Raw genomic sequence first — 15337 nt, 5'->3', positions numbered from 1 at the left:
GCATAGTAGGCTAAGCTTCTGTCTGTGGTGCTGACATCCCATGTGGGCGCTGGATCTTGTCCCAGATGCTTTTCTTCCAAGCCAGCTCTTTGCTTATGACCTGAGAAGGCAGTAGAGGATGGCCCAAGTGCTTGGACCTCTGTTCCTGTGTGGGAGACCCAGAGGAAGCTCCTGGCTTTAGATCTGTTCAGCTCCAGCTGCTGCAGCCATTTGGGGAATGAGTCAATGTATGGAAGACCTTTCTCTGTCTCCCCTTTTCTCTGTCTATAACTCTACCTCTCAAATAAATAAAATCTTTAAAAATAAAAGCCTTTGAAAGTTTTTAAGTAGAAGAAATTATGACATTCATTTCAGTTATTTTATTTTTCAGTTCTAGAATATTTTTTATATTTTGTAATTTTCTTGTTAAATTTTTCATCTGCGTTCTCCATCATGTCTTTTTTGGGAACATGCTAGTTCTGATGATTTTAAAGTTTTTGTCTCATTATCTGGATCATCTTTGGATCTGCCTATTTGTTTTCTTGATTTTTAGTGTGATATTAACCTCCATGTGTGCCTGGTAGCTGTTGAGTCAGTGGTCAGTTAAATGCTTTTTCTGCCACTAGGCATTAGAGGGAGAGTTAAATCAACATTGGTTTGTGATTTTGTTAAGACTCAGACTACCCTTGGTTTGTTTGGCAAGTAGGTTCTAGCCCTTCAGAACTTCCAACTGGGAACCTGGTATGTTCACTGGGGGCTATTTCCTGGTAGATCCTGAACTTTAATCCACATTTCTTTAACATGGAAGAAAACTCCACTGTGCTCTTAAGAGATTTTCTGCTTAGTTCCTTAACCATATGTCTTAGGTAGCTTTAGGATTCAGCAAGTACATTAGGTGGTATAATTTTCAAATTCAAATTGTGGGGCTTCAGTTATATCTTGTTAGCTCTTCAGTACAGACATAAACTGTGCTGGTTTCTCTGTCTTCAATCAGTGACCTTCTTTGTAGGTAAACTCTGATTCTCAGTCTCTTGCCGTATGCTCAGACCTGGCAAATATCCCCAGGGAAAAAACATCTTCAGAATTTCAGCTTACTTCTCTGTAGTTTCTTCTGCTCTGTAGTTTCTTTCTGCTGGCACTGTAGGCAGTGGCTTTACCCGCTATGCCACAGTGCCGGCCCCCAGACCAAATGATTTTGCAAGCTTTGTAGGGCCCATGAGCTAGATATTCTCCAACCCTAACCTAGAAGGATAGAGTTGCTGTTTCCTGAGATGTAGCAATCTGCTGGAAGTGAATGGGTTTGGGGTTTGGGTGATGGTGGTGTTTGGAGTTCTGTTTTGGATATGTTAAATTTGAGATGCCTTTTACTTATGTGGAAAGGTAAAGTGGGTAATTATAATGTGAGTTTGCAGTTCTAGGAAGAGGTCTGGATTGGAGATAGAATTTGAGAATCATCAAGCATCTAGAACCCACTGTTATGCTGACAATGGGATTAAAAAGTACATCTGAAGAAATCACTATTTTTGTTAAAGATTTTTATTTATTTATTTGAGAGCTAGAGTAACAGACAGTGAGAGGGAGAGACAGAAAGGTCTTCCTTTCGTTTACTCCCCAAATGGCCGCAATGACTGGAGCTGCACCAATCTAAAGCCAGGAGCCAGGTGCTTCTTCCCAGTCTCCCATGTGGTTGCAGGGGCCCAAGCACTTGGGCCATCTTATACTGCTTTCCCAAACCACAGCAGAGAGCTGGATTGGAAGAGGAGCAGCTGGGACTAGAACTGGCACCCATATGGGATGCCGGCACCACAGGCTGATGATTAACCTGCGCCATGGCACAGGACCCTAAATCACTATTTAAAAAAAAAAAAAAGGTTTATTTATTTATTTGAAAGAGTTACACAAAGAGAGGAGTGGCAGAGAGAGAGAGAGAGGTCTTCCATCCACTGGTTCACTCCCCAGTTGGCTGCAATGGCCGGAGCTGCGCCAATCCGAAGCCAGGAACCAGGAGCTTCCTCCAGGTCTCCCATGTGGGTGCAGGGGCCCAAAGACTTGGGCCATCTTCTGCTGCTTTCCCAAGCCATAGCAGAGAGGTGGACTGGAAGCAGAGCAGCTGAGACTTGAACCTGATACCATAAGCCACTGCAGGCAGTGGCTTTACCTACTATGCCACAGCGCTGGCCCCCTAAATTACTATTTTTTAAATTAAGTTTTTATTTAGAATTTTGGATCACAGAAATGTTGCTACCAAGATGTTACAGTGAGTTTCTGTATGTCTTCAGTTATTTTTCTTGATGTTAAGATCTTGTATAATCGGCCAGCGCTGTGGCTCACTGTGCTAATCCTCCGCCTGCAGCGCTGGTACCCCAGGTTCTAGTTTCGGTCGGGGTGCCAGATTCTGTCCCAGTTTCTCCTCTTCCAGTCCAGCTCTCTGCTGTGACCCAGGAAGGCAGTGGAGGATGGCCCAGGTGCTTAGGCCCTGCACCCACATGGGAGACCAGGAGGAAGCACCTGGCTCCTGGCTTTGGATTGGTGCAGCACACCAGCCGTAGTAGCCATTTGTGGGGGTGAACCAATGGAAGGAAGACCTTTCTGTCTCTCACTGTCTAACTCTGCCTGTCAAAAATAAATAAATTAATTAAAAAAAAAGATTTTGTGTAATCATAGTATACTTACTAAAGCTGGAAAACTACCACTGGTACAATACCATGAGCTAAACTCCAGACTTCATTTGCATTTTACCAATTTGAAATCATTAATTGTAATGTAGGCTGGATGGAAGTTTAGAAACACTTTATGAATCTTCCGTATAAGTTTTTGACTGTTTTTTCCTTTACAGAACTCATGGCTGAAGACTAAACCAACATGGCAACTATGGTTCCACCAGTGAAACTGAAATGGCTTGAACACTTGAACAGCTCCTGGATTACAGAAGACAGTGAATCCATTGCTACAAGAGAGGGAGTTGCTGTCTTGTACTCTAAACTGGTCAGCAATAAGGAAGTAGTACCTTTACCTCAACAAGTTTTATGTCTCAAAGGACCACAGTTGCCTGACTTTGAACGTGAATCTCTTTCAAGTGATGAGCAGGACCACTATTTGGATGCTCTTCTTAGTAGTCAGTTAGCACTAGCAAAGATGGTGTGTTCAGATTCTCCATTTGCTGGGGCACTTCGAAAACGACTGCTTGTACTTCAGCGTGTCTTCTATGCACTTTCTAACAAATACCATGACAAAGGCAAAGTGAAACAGCAGCAGCACTCTCCCGAAAGCAGCTCTGGTTCAGCAGATGTCCATTCTGTTAGTGAACGACCCCGGTCAAGCACTGATGCACTTATAGAAATGGGTGTTCGAACTGGTCTAAGTTTATTATTTGCACTTCTCAGACAAAGTTGGATGATGCCTGTGTCGGGACCTGGCCTCAGTCTTTGCAACGACGTTATCCATACTGCAATTGAAGTTGTGAGCTCTTTGCCTCCATTGTCTTTAGCAAATGAGAGCAAAATTCCTCCTATGGGCTTGGACTGCTTATCACAAGTAACAACGTTTCTTAAAGGAGTAACTATTCCCAATTCTGGGGCAGACACTTTGGGTCGCAGATTAGCTTCCGAGTTGCTGCTTGGTTTAGCAGCTCAGCGAGGCTCCTTGAGGTATCTTCTTGAATGGATAGAAATGGCTTTGGGGGCTTCTGCAGTTGTAAATACCATGGAGAAGAGTAAACTACTATCAAGCCAGGAAGGAATGATCAGCTTTGATTGCTTTATGACTATATTAATGCAGATGAGACGTTCTTTGGTATGTATTATGAATCTCAACTTTAAAATTCATAACTGACAATTTTTTAAAAGTAAGTCCAGCTTTTAATGAATTGGTGGCAAAAGTGAATGATTTGAGAGTCTTTCTGATGACTGTTAAGTTAGTTAAATATTTTAGGAACATTGAGTGAAGAATCTTTTGTACATGTTGATACATTGTGACAGGCCTGTTGGGACAGTGTGTTAAGACCTCACTGGATCAGGTTAGGTGGGAAGATAGATTAACCCATGTGAATGAAAGGGGCCTAAGGACAACAGTGCCTGTGGAAAGGAGGCATGCCTTGGAAACAGCCCAGTATTTTACACCACAGAGCCCTGCCCATGCCCCTTAACTGTATAGGTGATCCCAGAGTTCTCCTCAAGATAAACACCCCAGGAGACACCTCTGTGGCAGCTACCCAATCAGCTAACATTGGGTAACAAAACCTTGGGAGAAATTTCACCTCTTTCATATCCAGGAAACTGCTTGTCTAGAAGAAGAGGGTGGGGGAAAGGAGAACCGGTGGAAAGAACTGGACCCCATACCCTTGTAGCACCATTCTGAATGCAAACTGGACTCAGTCCTTTGCTGAGACGCCTGCCTGGCCTCTCATGTGTATTCTCTTCATTAAACCTTGCTACTTTGCTTACCACTATCCTCTGTCTCACGTCTGAAATTCTTTTTACAGGAAGACAAGAACCTCTTTTCCAGCCACCTCTGCCCACAGTTTTAGTTTGGTGGCTTCTTATTGTTACTTCTTAGTTGGGGATGGAGAACCCTAGAAATCTAGACTTCTTCCTCACTATTTGAGAGGGATCATTGTCTTGTAGCATATTTGAGATAGGCTTGTATACATATTTTTAAAAATTTTTTAAAGTTTTTTTTTTTTTTTTTGACAGGCAGAGTTAGACAATGAGAGAGAGAGAGAGACAGAGAAAGATCTTCCTTTCATTGGTTCACCCCCCAAATGGCCGCTACGGCTGGAGCTACACCGATCCAAAGCCAGGAGCCAGGTGATTCCTCCTGGCTGGTCTCCCATGCAGGTTCAGGGGCCCAAGCACTTGTGCCATCCTCTACCACTTTCCCAGGCCACAGCAGAGAGCTGGATTGGAATAGGAGCAGCTGGGACCAGAACTGGTGCCCACATAGGATGCCAGTGCTTCAGGCCAGGTTGTCCCAGAGTACCAGATTGTTTTCCTCAGAAATCTGGACCTACTCTGGGGAAGAATCTTATATGTTTGATTTAGTTTGGCTCCCTCAAAGTCACCTCAGATCCATGTTAGATTGAATTTTAATGAAATCTCAGATTGGTTTTAGGGAAGGCATGATTATTTCATTGAATTTTATGTTTGTTATTTCTCCTTACATTGTAAGTGATCGTGTAATGCTCCTGGCATTCAGAACTTGGGTTTCCTACCCTTCACTTTGTTGTCTGAAAACTCAGGAAATATGTAGCACTGTCCTGGCTTGGCCTGTATCTTCCTATCTCAGGTTTGCAACAAAATTCATCTCCAAGCTGGAAGTTAGAGGAAGAGAAATGTAACCATCAATTGAATATCTGGCACAAGGCCTAACAAATACATTCAATTTATGAATTTTATTTGCTTGTGTGATTTAAAAAATAGATGCTTTTGAATGATACATATTTATAGGGTAGCATATGATGTCTCAGTATAGGTATAGGTGTGTGTATATAGTATATAGGTATGTCTCAGTTTAGGTATCCATTATGCAATGGTCTATTCAGGTCTCATTCAACATTTATAATCTCATTTTGGGGAAAATATTTCAAATCCTATCTTCTAGCTTTAAAAAGAAAATATCTTCACACATACAGACACACACACACACACACATGTTGGCCAGTGCCGTGGCCCAATAGGCTAATCCTCTGCCTGTGGCGCCGGCACCCTGGGTTCTAGTCCCGGTTGGGGCGCCGGATTCTGTCCCGGTTGCTCCCTTCCTGTCTAGCTCTCTGCTGTGGCCCGGGAGTGCAGTGGAGGATGGCCCAAGTGCTTGGGCCCTGCACCTGCATGGGAAACCAGGAGAAGCTCCTGGCTTCGGATCAGTGCAGTGCGCCAGCCGCAGCGACCATTGTGGGGTGAACCAACGGAAAAGGAAGACTTTTCTCTCTGTCTCTCTCTCTCACTGTCTACTCTGCCTGTCAAAAAAATAAAAAATAAAAACATGTATAATAAATTATTATATACATAATATAGTATATATACATCATATAGTTTATTATTATAGTCACCTTCCTGTGCAATAGAACACCGGAACTTCTTTCTCCTTTGTAACTATATTTTAGTTTATTTCCTCCCCCTCTATACCCACCACTCTCCCTAGCCTCTGGTAACCGCTCTTCCACTCTCAACTTTTTTAGTTTTCCACATGAGTGAGTCATACAGTACTTGTTTTACTTTTCTTGGCTGATTTCATTTAAAATGATGGTCTCCATGTTGTCTTAAATGACAGGATTTCAGCATTTTTTTGTGGTTGAATAATGTTCCTTTGTGTGTGTGTGTGTGTGTGTGTGTTACATTTTCTTTATTCATCAGGTGATTAGCAGCGCAGCTTGGCTATTGTGAATAGTGCTGCAATAAACATGAGAGTGCAGATGTCTCTCTCTTAAAAAAAAGATTTATTTTCTTTATTTGAAAGGCAGAATTACAGAGAGAGGTAGAGATGGAGAGAAAAAGGAGTCTTTCATCCGCTGGTTCACTTTCCAGTTGGCTCAATGACCTGGGCTGGGCCAGGCCAGAGCCAGGAGCTAGGAACTCCTTCCAGGTCTCCCACATGGGTGCAGGGGCCTAAGCACTTGAGCCATATGCCATTGCTTTCCCAGGCCTGTTAGCAGGGGGCTAGATGGGAAGTGGAGCAGCCATGACTTGAACCAGTGCTCATGTGAGATGCTGATGTTGCAAATGGCAGCTTCACCTGCTACACCACAATACCAACCCCTCATTATAGTTTTGATTTGCATTTACCTGATGATTAGTGATGTTTAACATTTTTTCCCATGTGTTTGTTGGCCTTCTTTATCTTTTCCTTGGAAACACATCTATTCAGTAGGGCCAGTGTTGTGGAATAATGGGTAAAGCCCACTGCCTGCAATGCTGATATCCCAGTTGGGCACGAGTTTGTGTTCCAGTTGCTGCATTTTGGATCCAGCTCCCTGCTAAAGGCCTGGAAAAAGCTGTGGAAGTTGGCCTAGGGGCATGGGCCCCTTTGACCCACATTGGAGACCCAGAAGAAGCTTCTGGCTTTGGCCTGGCCTAATGCTGGCCATTGCGGCATCTGGGGAGTAAACCAGCAGATTGACGATCTCTCTGTTTCTCCCTCTCTTTCTATAACTCTGGCTTTCAAAGTAAATACGTAAGTCTTTTCAAAAAAATTTTAAAAATAAAGAAAATTGCTATTCAAAATCTGTTGCCCATTTTTAAGTTGGATTCATTCCTGTGTTATTGAGTTGAGCTCTACTTAAATATTCTAGTTTTTAACCCCTTGTCAGATACATAACTTGAAATATTTCCTCCCATCCTTAGCATGTCTCTTCAATCTGTTTGTTTCCTTAGCTGTATAGAGCTTTTTAGTTTGATGAAACCTAGTATGTCTATTTTTGCTTTTGATTGCTGTGCTTTTGGGGTCTTGTCCATAAAGTCCTTGTCCATTACAATGTCCTGATTTTTCTCATAGTTTCTTCTGATAGTTTCGTTGTTTCAGATGTTAAATTTAACCTTTTATCCATTTTTAGTTGATTCTTTTAATATGGTGATAGGGGTCTAGTTTCATTCTTCTGCATGTTGATAATCAATTTTCCCAGAACCATTTATTGAAAAGATTGTACTTTTTGATCAGTTGACTTTAGATGCTTGGGTTTACATCTAGTCTCTCTAGTTAATGACTTTTCTACCTTCTAATATTTCTTTTTACTTTTTAGGGTCTCTTTCAGTTTGAAGAATTGCCTTTGACATGTCTTATAAGACAGATCTTGTACAGATTAAGTTTTCTCAACTTTGGTTTGTCTGGAAATGTCTTTATCTCTCTCATGTCTAAAGGATAGCTTTTCTGGGTATAGTTTCCTTGGTTGGCAGTTTTTTTTTTTTTCCCTTCAGTACTGTGAAAAATCTCACCCTGTCCTCTCCTGTTCTGTAACGCTTCTGCTGAGAAGTCTGCAGTCAGGAGAGCTGTGGCACCCTTATGTGTAATATGTTTCTTTCTTTTTTTAAAGATTTTATTTATTTATTTGACCGAGTTACAGACTGTGAGAGAGAGAAACAGAGAGAAAGGTCTTCTTTCCATTGGTTCACTCCCCAGTTGGCCGCAACGGCCAGAGCTGAGCAGATCTGAAGCCAGGAACCAGGAGCTTCCTTCTGGTCTCCCATGCGGGTGTTAGGGCCCAGGGGCCTGGGCCATCCTCTGCTGCTATCCCAGGCCATAGCAGAGAGCCAGACGGGAAGAGGAGCAGCCGGGACTAGAACTGGCGCCTATATGGGATGCCGGCGCTGTAGGCAGAAGATTAACCTACTGCGCCGCCGTGCCAGCCTTGTGTAATATGTTTCTTTTCTCTTGCAGCTTTGAGAATCTTCTCTTTATACTTAACCTTGGAGAGTATGATTATATGTTTTGGTTGAGCTAAACGTGACTGGTGCACTCTGGCTTTGCTGTACCCAGATAGTTGTATCCTTCTCTAGGTTTGGAGTATTTTCTGTTACTGTCTCTTTGAATATGCTTTCTGCCTCTCTGACCTTCTGAAGTCCCTCTTGAACCTCAGTAACTCCGATATTGTCTCTCTTAATGCTGTCCCAACTTTTTATGAAAGGCAGAGAGACAGAAACAGATAGGTTAAGAGAGCTTCAATCTTCTGGTTCACTTCCCAAATACCTGCAACAGCTGTAACCTGTAGAGATTTGATCAGGGTCTCCCACATGGATGACAGGGACCCAAATACTTCAGTCATTACCTGCTGCTCCAGGGTGCTCCTTAGTGGGAAGCTGGAATTGGGAGTGGAGCTGGGACTCAAACTGAGGCACTCTAATATGGGACATGGACAAGCATATCCCATATTAGAGCAGTGTCCTTACTAACGTACCAGATGCCCACCTCATCTGACTGTATTTTCTAATAACTTATCTTTTTTTTTTTTTTTTTTTTTTTATTTGACAGAGCTAGACAGTGAGAGAGAGAGATAGAGGGAAAGGTCTTCCTTCTGTTGGTTCATTCCCCAAATGGCCGCCATGGCCGGCGCTGCACCGATCCAAAGCCAGGAGCCAGGTGCTCCTTCCTCGTCTCCCATGTGGGTGTAGGGGCCCAAGCACCTGGGCCATCCTCCACTGCTCTCCCGGGCCACAACAGAGAGCTGGAATGGAAGAGGAGCAGCCGGGACTAGAACCCCGTTGCCCATATGGGATGCTGGTGCTGGAGGCAGAGGATTAACCAAGTAAACCATGGCTCTGGCCCCGAATAACTTATCTTTGAGCTCACTAATTCTTTTTTTGTGTGTGATCTAGTCTGCTGTTGATACCCTCTGTTGTGTTTTTAATTTCACTTAATGTACTTTTCAGCTCAAGGATTTCTTTTTGATATTTTAAATACCATTTCTCTGTTAAGTTTCTCTGTTAGAGTATTGAGTCATTTTTTTCTGTGTTTTTCTGAAACTCACTGAGTTTCCTTAAAATAGCTATTTTAAATTCTGCATCTGAAAATTTTCATGTATCAGTTGTTCTCTGGTCAGTTTCTAACAGCATATCTTGTTCATCAGGTGACACTGTGGTTCCCTGAAAATTCTTGATACTTGTTAGCATACAGTGTGGTCTAGACTTTCAAGGATTAGGAAATTGAGATTTTGAACAGTTTGCATATTTTCTCTGAACCTGTTAATATTTCTGCTATTTCAGCATTACATGGCACCCTGAGTTGAGGTCTCTTGCAAGTGGTGTTATTGGAGTTTGTCTCTGTTTCAGTCTAGTGGGTACCCTCATCCTGACTTGTTTCAGATCTGCAGTTGGAATGCTGTTCTGAATACACTACTGGAGGCTGCATCTGCAAACGTTGACCTGAGCATAGAGGCCTTTGGGCTTTATCTGGTGCTGGGTCTCAGCAGTGGCAGCCCAGCATTGATGTCCAATGCAAAGTCCTATGCTGACTTTCCCACCCTACTCTTCAGCCGTTGGGGTCTTGTTCCACTGTCTGCTACAGGTTGGGAGAGAGTGAGTGGAGGCATTTCCTTGGCTATTTGGCTAAGGAGGGTCCAAAGGCTCAGTCTGCAGTTGCTAGCCTACCAACAGGAGCCATGGGGCCCATCTGGCACTAGGTTTTACAGTGATAGGCCTTGTTTTGATTTTCAAGTCTAGGGTCTGTACTTAATTTCCTCTCTTGGAGCTGGGGGAGGGGTGACGTGTCATCTCTTTCATTCCTGCATTCTTCAATGTGTCTTTTCTTGTAATTATATGAAAACCAGGCACTGAGCTCTTGTGAAGGTGGCTTGGTATGTGAATAGCTGATCAAATTGGTGTTTCTGTGGGGAAATAGTGGTTGGCATGTCTGTCTTAGCTGCTACGTTGCTGTGCTTCCTGACTTGTTTGATACTCGATGGCTACTACCCACATACATATAATTAATTTTGTTTGAGTGGGAGCACACAGAATACTTAAATAGGAGGAGGGGAAAAGTTAGAATATTGAAAAAAATGAATAAGGAAGTAATAACAGTTTATAGCTTCAAATTCTAAAAAAATTAGTAATATAAACTTTTTTGGCCTTTGATGCCAGTAGGTGCTTACTGATTACCGTGTGCTGGATATTATTAAATCCTGGACTAAAAAGATGAATAAGCTTTGTGGCATCCATGTTTTTAGGCAGTTCACAGTTGCTCTTTTTTAGGATTTTATTTACCTGAAAGGCAGAATTATAGAGAGAGGGAGAGACAGAGAGAGAGAGAGAGAGAAATCTTTTTTTTTTTTTTTTTTTTTTTTTTTTAATATTTTTATTTATTTATTTATTTATTTTTTTGACAGGCAGAGTGGACAGTGAGAGAGAGAGACAGAGAGAGAAAGGTCTTCCTTTGCCGTTGGTTCACCCTCCAATGGCCGCCGCTGCAGCCGGCGCACCGCGCTGATCCTGGCAGGAGCCAGGAGCCAGGTGCTTCTCCTGGTCTCCCATGGGGTGCAGGGCCCAAGCACCTGGGCCATCCTCCACTGCACTCCCTGGCCATAGCAGAGAGCTGGCCTGGAAGAGGGGCAACCGGGACAGAATCCGGCGCCCCAACCGGGACTAGAACCCGGTGTGCCGGCGCCGCTAGGTGGAGGATTAGCCTATTGAGCCACGGCGCCGGCTAAGAGAGAGAAATCTTTTATCTGGTAGTTTACTCTCCAAATGGCCACAAAGGCCCCAGGCTGAAGCCAGGAGCCTGAAATTCTGTTCCACATGGATGGCAGGGGCCCAAGTACTTTGGCCATCTTCTGCTGCTTTCCCAGGCACATTAGGAGGGAGCTGTATCAGAAGTGGAGCAGCTGATACTTAAACTGGTGCTCATTTGGAATGCCAGTGTCTCGAAGCTGGCTTAACTGGCTATGCCACAACGCCGGCCCATGCAGTTCACAGTTTAATGAAGGTGGGATACACAATGTGAAGTTAATAACCTGTAGTAGAGATCTGCATTGGGAGAAGGTGGGTGAGACACAAAAAGAGGGCTGCAGGGGAAGAGGAAGAGAATATTATGGAGGAAGGAGTCCTAAAAGATAATTGAAAAGTAGGAGCAGTTTTTCTGCAAACGTGAAGTATATGAATGAGAAGAGCTAGAAGAGTTTTTGGATTGGAAGACCAAAATTAATGAAATGAGTAAAGTATGGGGGAGCAAGCTCCAGGACATTTGGGTTGGGATGGGATGAGATGAGACTGCAACTAGAGCTCTGTATTCCATTCCGTGGAGCTTTGGGACTTGATCCCATAGGCTTTTTGAGTAAAAGTAAATATCATGAACACAAGGAAATATGTTCCAGTCTTAAGTCATTATCAAAGATGTTAAGCAGACAAATGTGGGATGCCAGTTCCAGCGCTCTATGCCACAGTGCTGACTTCCTTATTATATATTTTCCCAGTAGATATGGGATGATGAAAATTTCATCATTATTTTATTTATTTGGTGGGATAGAAAGAGGTCAGCTGAATATATAGAACAACTTTTAAAAATCTACAAAGCTAGGCCGGCGCCGTGGCTCACTAGGCTAATCCTCCACCTTGCGGCGCCGGCACACCGGGTTCTAGTCCCGGTCAGGGCGCCAGATTCTGTCCCGGTTGCCCTTCTTCCAGGCCAGCTCTCTGCTGTGGCCAGGGAGTGCAGTGGAGGATGGCCCAAGTACTTGGGCCCTGCACCCCATGGGAGACCAGGAGAAGCACCTGGCTCCTGCCATCGGATCAGCGCGGTGCGCTGGCTGCAGCGCGCCAGCCGCGGCGGCCATTGAAGGGTGAACCAATGGAAAATGAAGACCTTTCTCTCTGTCTCTCTCTGTCACTGTCCACTCTGCCTGTCAAAAAAAAAAAAAAAAAAATCTACAAAGCTTTAGTATATTATGAGACTTAGAAGAAATTCTAACTAAATTTTATTAATATAAAAGCTAGATTTAAATATATTTGCCATGCTATTTGAAGGCATTCATTGGGATTTTATATTTTGTTTAAATATATATTACTTAGGAATCATGTTAATCAAAATAGTTTGAATTAATAAAATTAGACCCTTTAGAGTTGTGTGGGATCTTCTGGACACCTAGGTCAGCCTTCCCTCCACAGTAGGTGACTTGCTTGTCTGTGGTATATCCATTTGCCAGTGATAATCTAAAATATAAATATTTTTACAATTCAGTTATCTTCCCCCCCCCCCCTTTAATTTGAGAGCCATAGAGACAGATGAGAGCTCTCAACCACTGGTTCACTCCCCAAATGCCCACAATGGCTGAGACTGGGCCAGGCCAAAACTAAGAACTAGGAAATAAAGTCAGTTCTCCCACATGGCTGGCAAGGACTGGACTACTTGAGTGATTACCTGCTGCCTTCCTAGATCTGCATTAGCAGGAAGCTGGAATTGGAAGCTGAGCTGGGACTCAAACCAGGGACTCTGATACGGATGCAAGTGTCTTAAACAGTATCTTAACTGCTAGGCCAAACTCCTACCCCTTCAGTTATCTTTTGAAATAAAGCTATCAATGAAAATTTTATTGTTACAAGTTTGATAAATCATAGAAAGAATTTGGTATTTGTGGTTTAAAGATTTAAGAATGTGGAAATATGAGGAATATTTCACTTTAAAAAAAGTTGGTTTTATAGTTTTTTTTTTAAACCAAACCAAAAAAAATTTTTTTTTGACAGGCAGAGTGGACAGTGTGAGAGAGAGAGAGAGAAAGGTCTTCCTTTTGCCGTTGGTTTACCCTCCAATGGCCACCACGGCTGGCGCGCTGCGGCTGGTGCAGCACGCTGATCTGAAGGCAGGAGCCAGGTGCTCCTCCTGGTCTCCCATGGGGTGCAGGGCCCAAGCACTTGGGCCATCCTCCACTGCCTTTCCTGGCCACAGCAGGGAAGAGGGGCAACCGGGAAAGAATCCGGCGTCCCGACCGGGACTAGAACCCGGTGTGCTGGCGCCGCTAGGTGGAGGATTAGCCTATTGAGCCGCGGCGCTGGCCCAAAAATTTCTAAAAGATATGTTTATTTATTTGAAAAGCAGAATGAAAAAAAAATCTTCCATCCACTGGTTCACTCCCCAAATGGCCTCATGGCCAGGACTCAAGGAATCCAGAGTTTCATCTGGGTCTCCCTCAAGGGTGGCAGGATCCCAAGTTCTTGGTATCTTCTGCTGCCTTTCCAGGCACATTAGCAGAGAGCAGACTTTGTGTAGCTCTGGTCAGGATCATGACTCAAGCTAGCTATATTCTGTTTTCCTGTATCCATAGGGGCAGGCAGACAAGGCAGTATCTTTGGAATAGAATGTTTCTTGGGACTCATTTACTGAAGGAGTATGTAACTGGCAACATTCTGCTTTGACTGTTTTTGGAGTCTCGTGATGCTTGGAATGAAACATTTTTAATAAGGCAATAAGTGAAGCATTGTTGCTTAATTTACCTATTGATTCAATTGCTAATCTTTATTTTTAAGAAAGGCTGAATGAGAACGAAAGAGAAAGAAAGAGAAATCTTTCCTCTACTGGTTCATTCCTCAAATGCCTGCGGTAGCTGGTGCTGGGCCAGGCCAGACTGAAGCCAAGAGCCCAGAACCCATCCGTGTCTCCTATGTGAGGGGGACCCAAGTACTTGAGCTATCATCTGCTGCCTCACAGGGTGTGCATTAGCAAGAAGCAGTATTAGAAACACAGCAGGGACTCCAACCCAAGGATTCCTGTTTGGTATAGGGCAGTCCCAAGCGATCTTTTAACTGCTTCACCACAGTGCCCCCACCACCCTCACTTCTAGGTCATTAGTAACACTTCTGTGTGGATATTGGTTCCATGTTCTTAAGATTTGATCTCAGTGTATCAAATTGTTATACACATTACTGAACATATCTTCAAATAGATGTTTTTATAGACTAAGTGATATTAATACATTGTCTCTTTCCTTTCCATGCTGTATCCCACAATGTTTGAATTATAGGGTTCATCTGCTGATCGAAGTCAGTGGAGAGAACCAACCAGAACGTCTGATGGCTTGTGCTCACTCTATGAGGCAGCATTATGTCTCTTTGAAGAGGTATGTAATTATCGTGGCTTTTACATTAAAAATGATTGTCTTAAAATCATATAGCATGTACAAGAAGACTTCAAACAGTTTGTGAAAAGTGGAATTAAAAGATGCTTATTTTGGGTATAAAATTTTTTGAAATATATGGATTGGTTTTTAATACTTTTTAAATGAATTTTTGAAATTTTGAATTTCAAAATTTATTTACAATAAAATAAACATCTTTTAACTGTGTTTTGCCATGAACTTTTAAAAGTATCATTGTATAGTTGATAGTGCTCTAAGAGTAACAAAGGATGGAAAAGAAGAAATTTTTAGAAATAAAAGAAACTAAAATAGACATAGAAAGTATTCAAGAAAAAGTGACAATACTAATGTTAAAATGTCCTGAAAATTATCCTCATGTTCACTAGAAAATATTTATCTAACACACATATTATTCTGTTGTGCATACTATTTAAAGATTCTGAGTAAACTTATTTTATCTTCTTCTATTTGATGTGCTGACAAATGAATATATTGACTTTTTAAGATTTGCCTTTTATTGTTTTGTTTGATTCAGCAAAAACATCCTAGAAGGCAGACAACAAATTGATAGTAGCTCTAGTCAGAGTTAATATCTTTATTTTATTGGGTTCATACAAGTCAATAAAAATCCATTATGCTCTAATAAATAAGTGGACAGAAGTTAGTGTACATAACAAGGTGTGGTAAACAAATACATAGAAAAATTTTCTCTGCTGATAATTAGGAAACCTGGGTGTTAAAATAATGGCATCCTTCTATTTCCCCACTTACATTTGCATAAAAATTTAAAAGTCTAATACCCATTACTTGTAT

At 42.5% G+C, this 15337-nt stretch overlaps 1 protein-coding gene across 19 annotated transcripts in view; it reads left to right on the top strand.

The window, feature by feature from the left end:
• Positions 1–15337, top strand: part of HERC1 (HECT and RLD domain containing E3 ubiquitin protein ligase family member 1) — a 224822-nt gene that overhangs the window by 44431 nt on the left and 165054 nt on the right. For all 19 annotated transcript variants that reach the window (XM_070054352.1, XM_070054347.1, XM_070054350.1 and 16 more), the window contains exons 2-3: positions 2816–3771; positions 14411–14506. In XM_070054352.1, the coding sequence (XP_069910453.1) occupies positions 2842–3771; positions 14411–14506 (1026 nt within the window). In that variant the 5' untranslated portion in view covers positions 2816–2841. The remainder of the gene's footprint in view (positions 1–2815; positions 3772–14410; positions 14507–15337) is intronic.

This window comes from Oryctolagus cuniculus, chromosome 12 (assembly GCF_964237555.1).
Source record: "Oryctolagus cuniculus chromosome 12, mOryCun1.1, whole genome shotgun sequence".
NCBI lineage: Eukaryota > Metazoa > Chordata > Mammalia > Lagomorpha > Leporidae > Oryctolagus > Oryctolagus cuniculus.
Note: the sequence above shows the minus strand (reverse complement) of the source record. Positions and strands in the feature narration are given on the sequence as shown.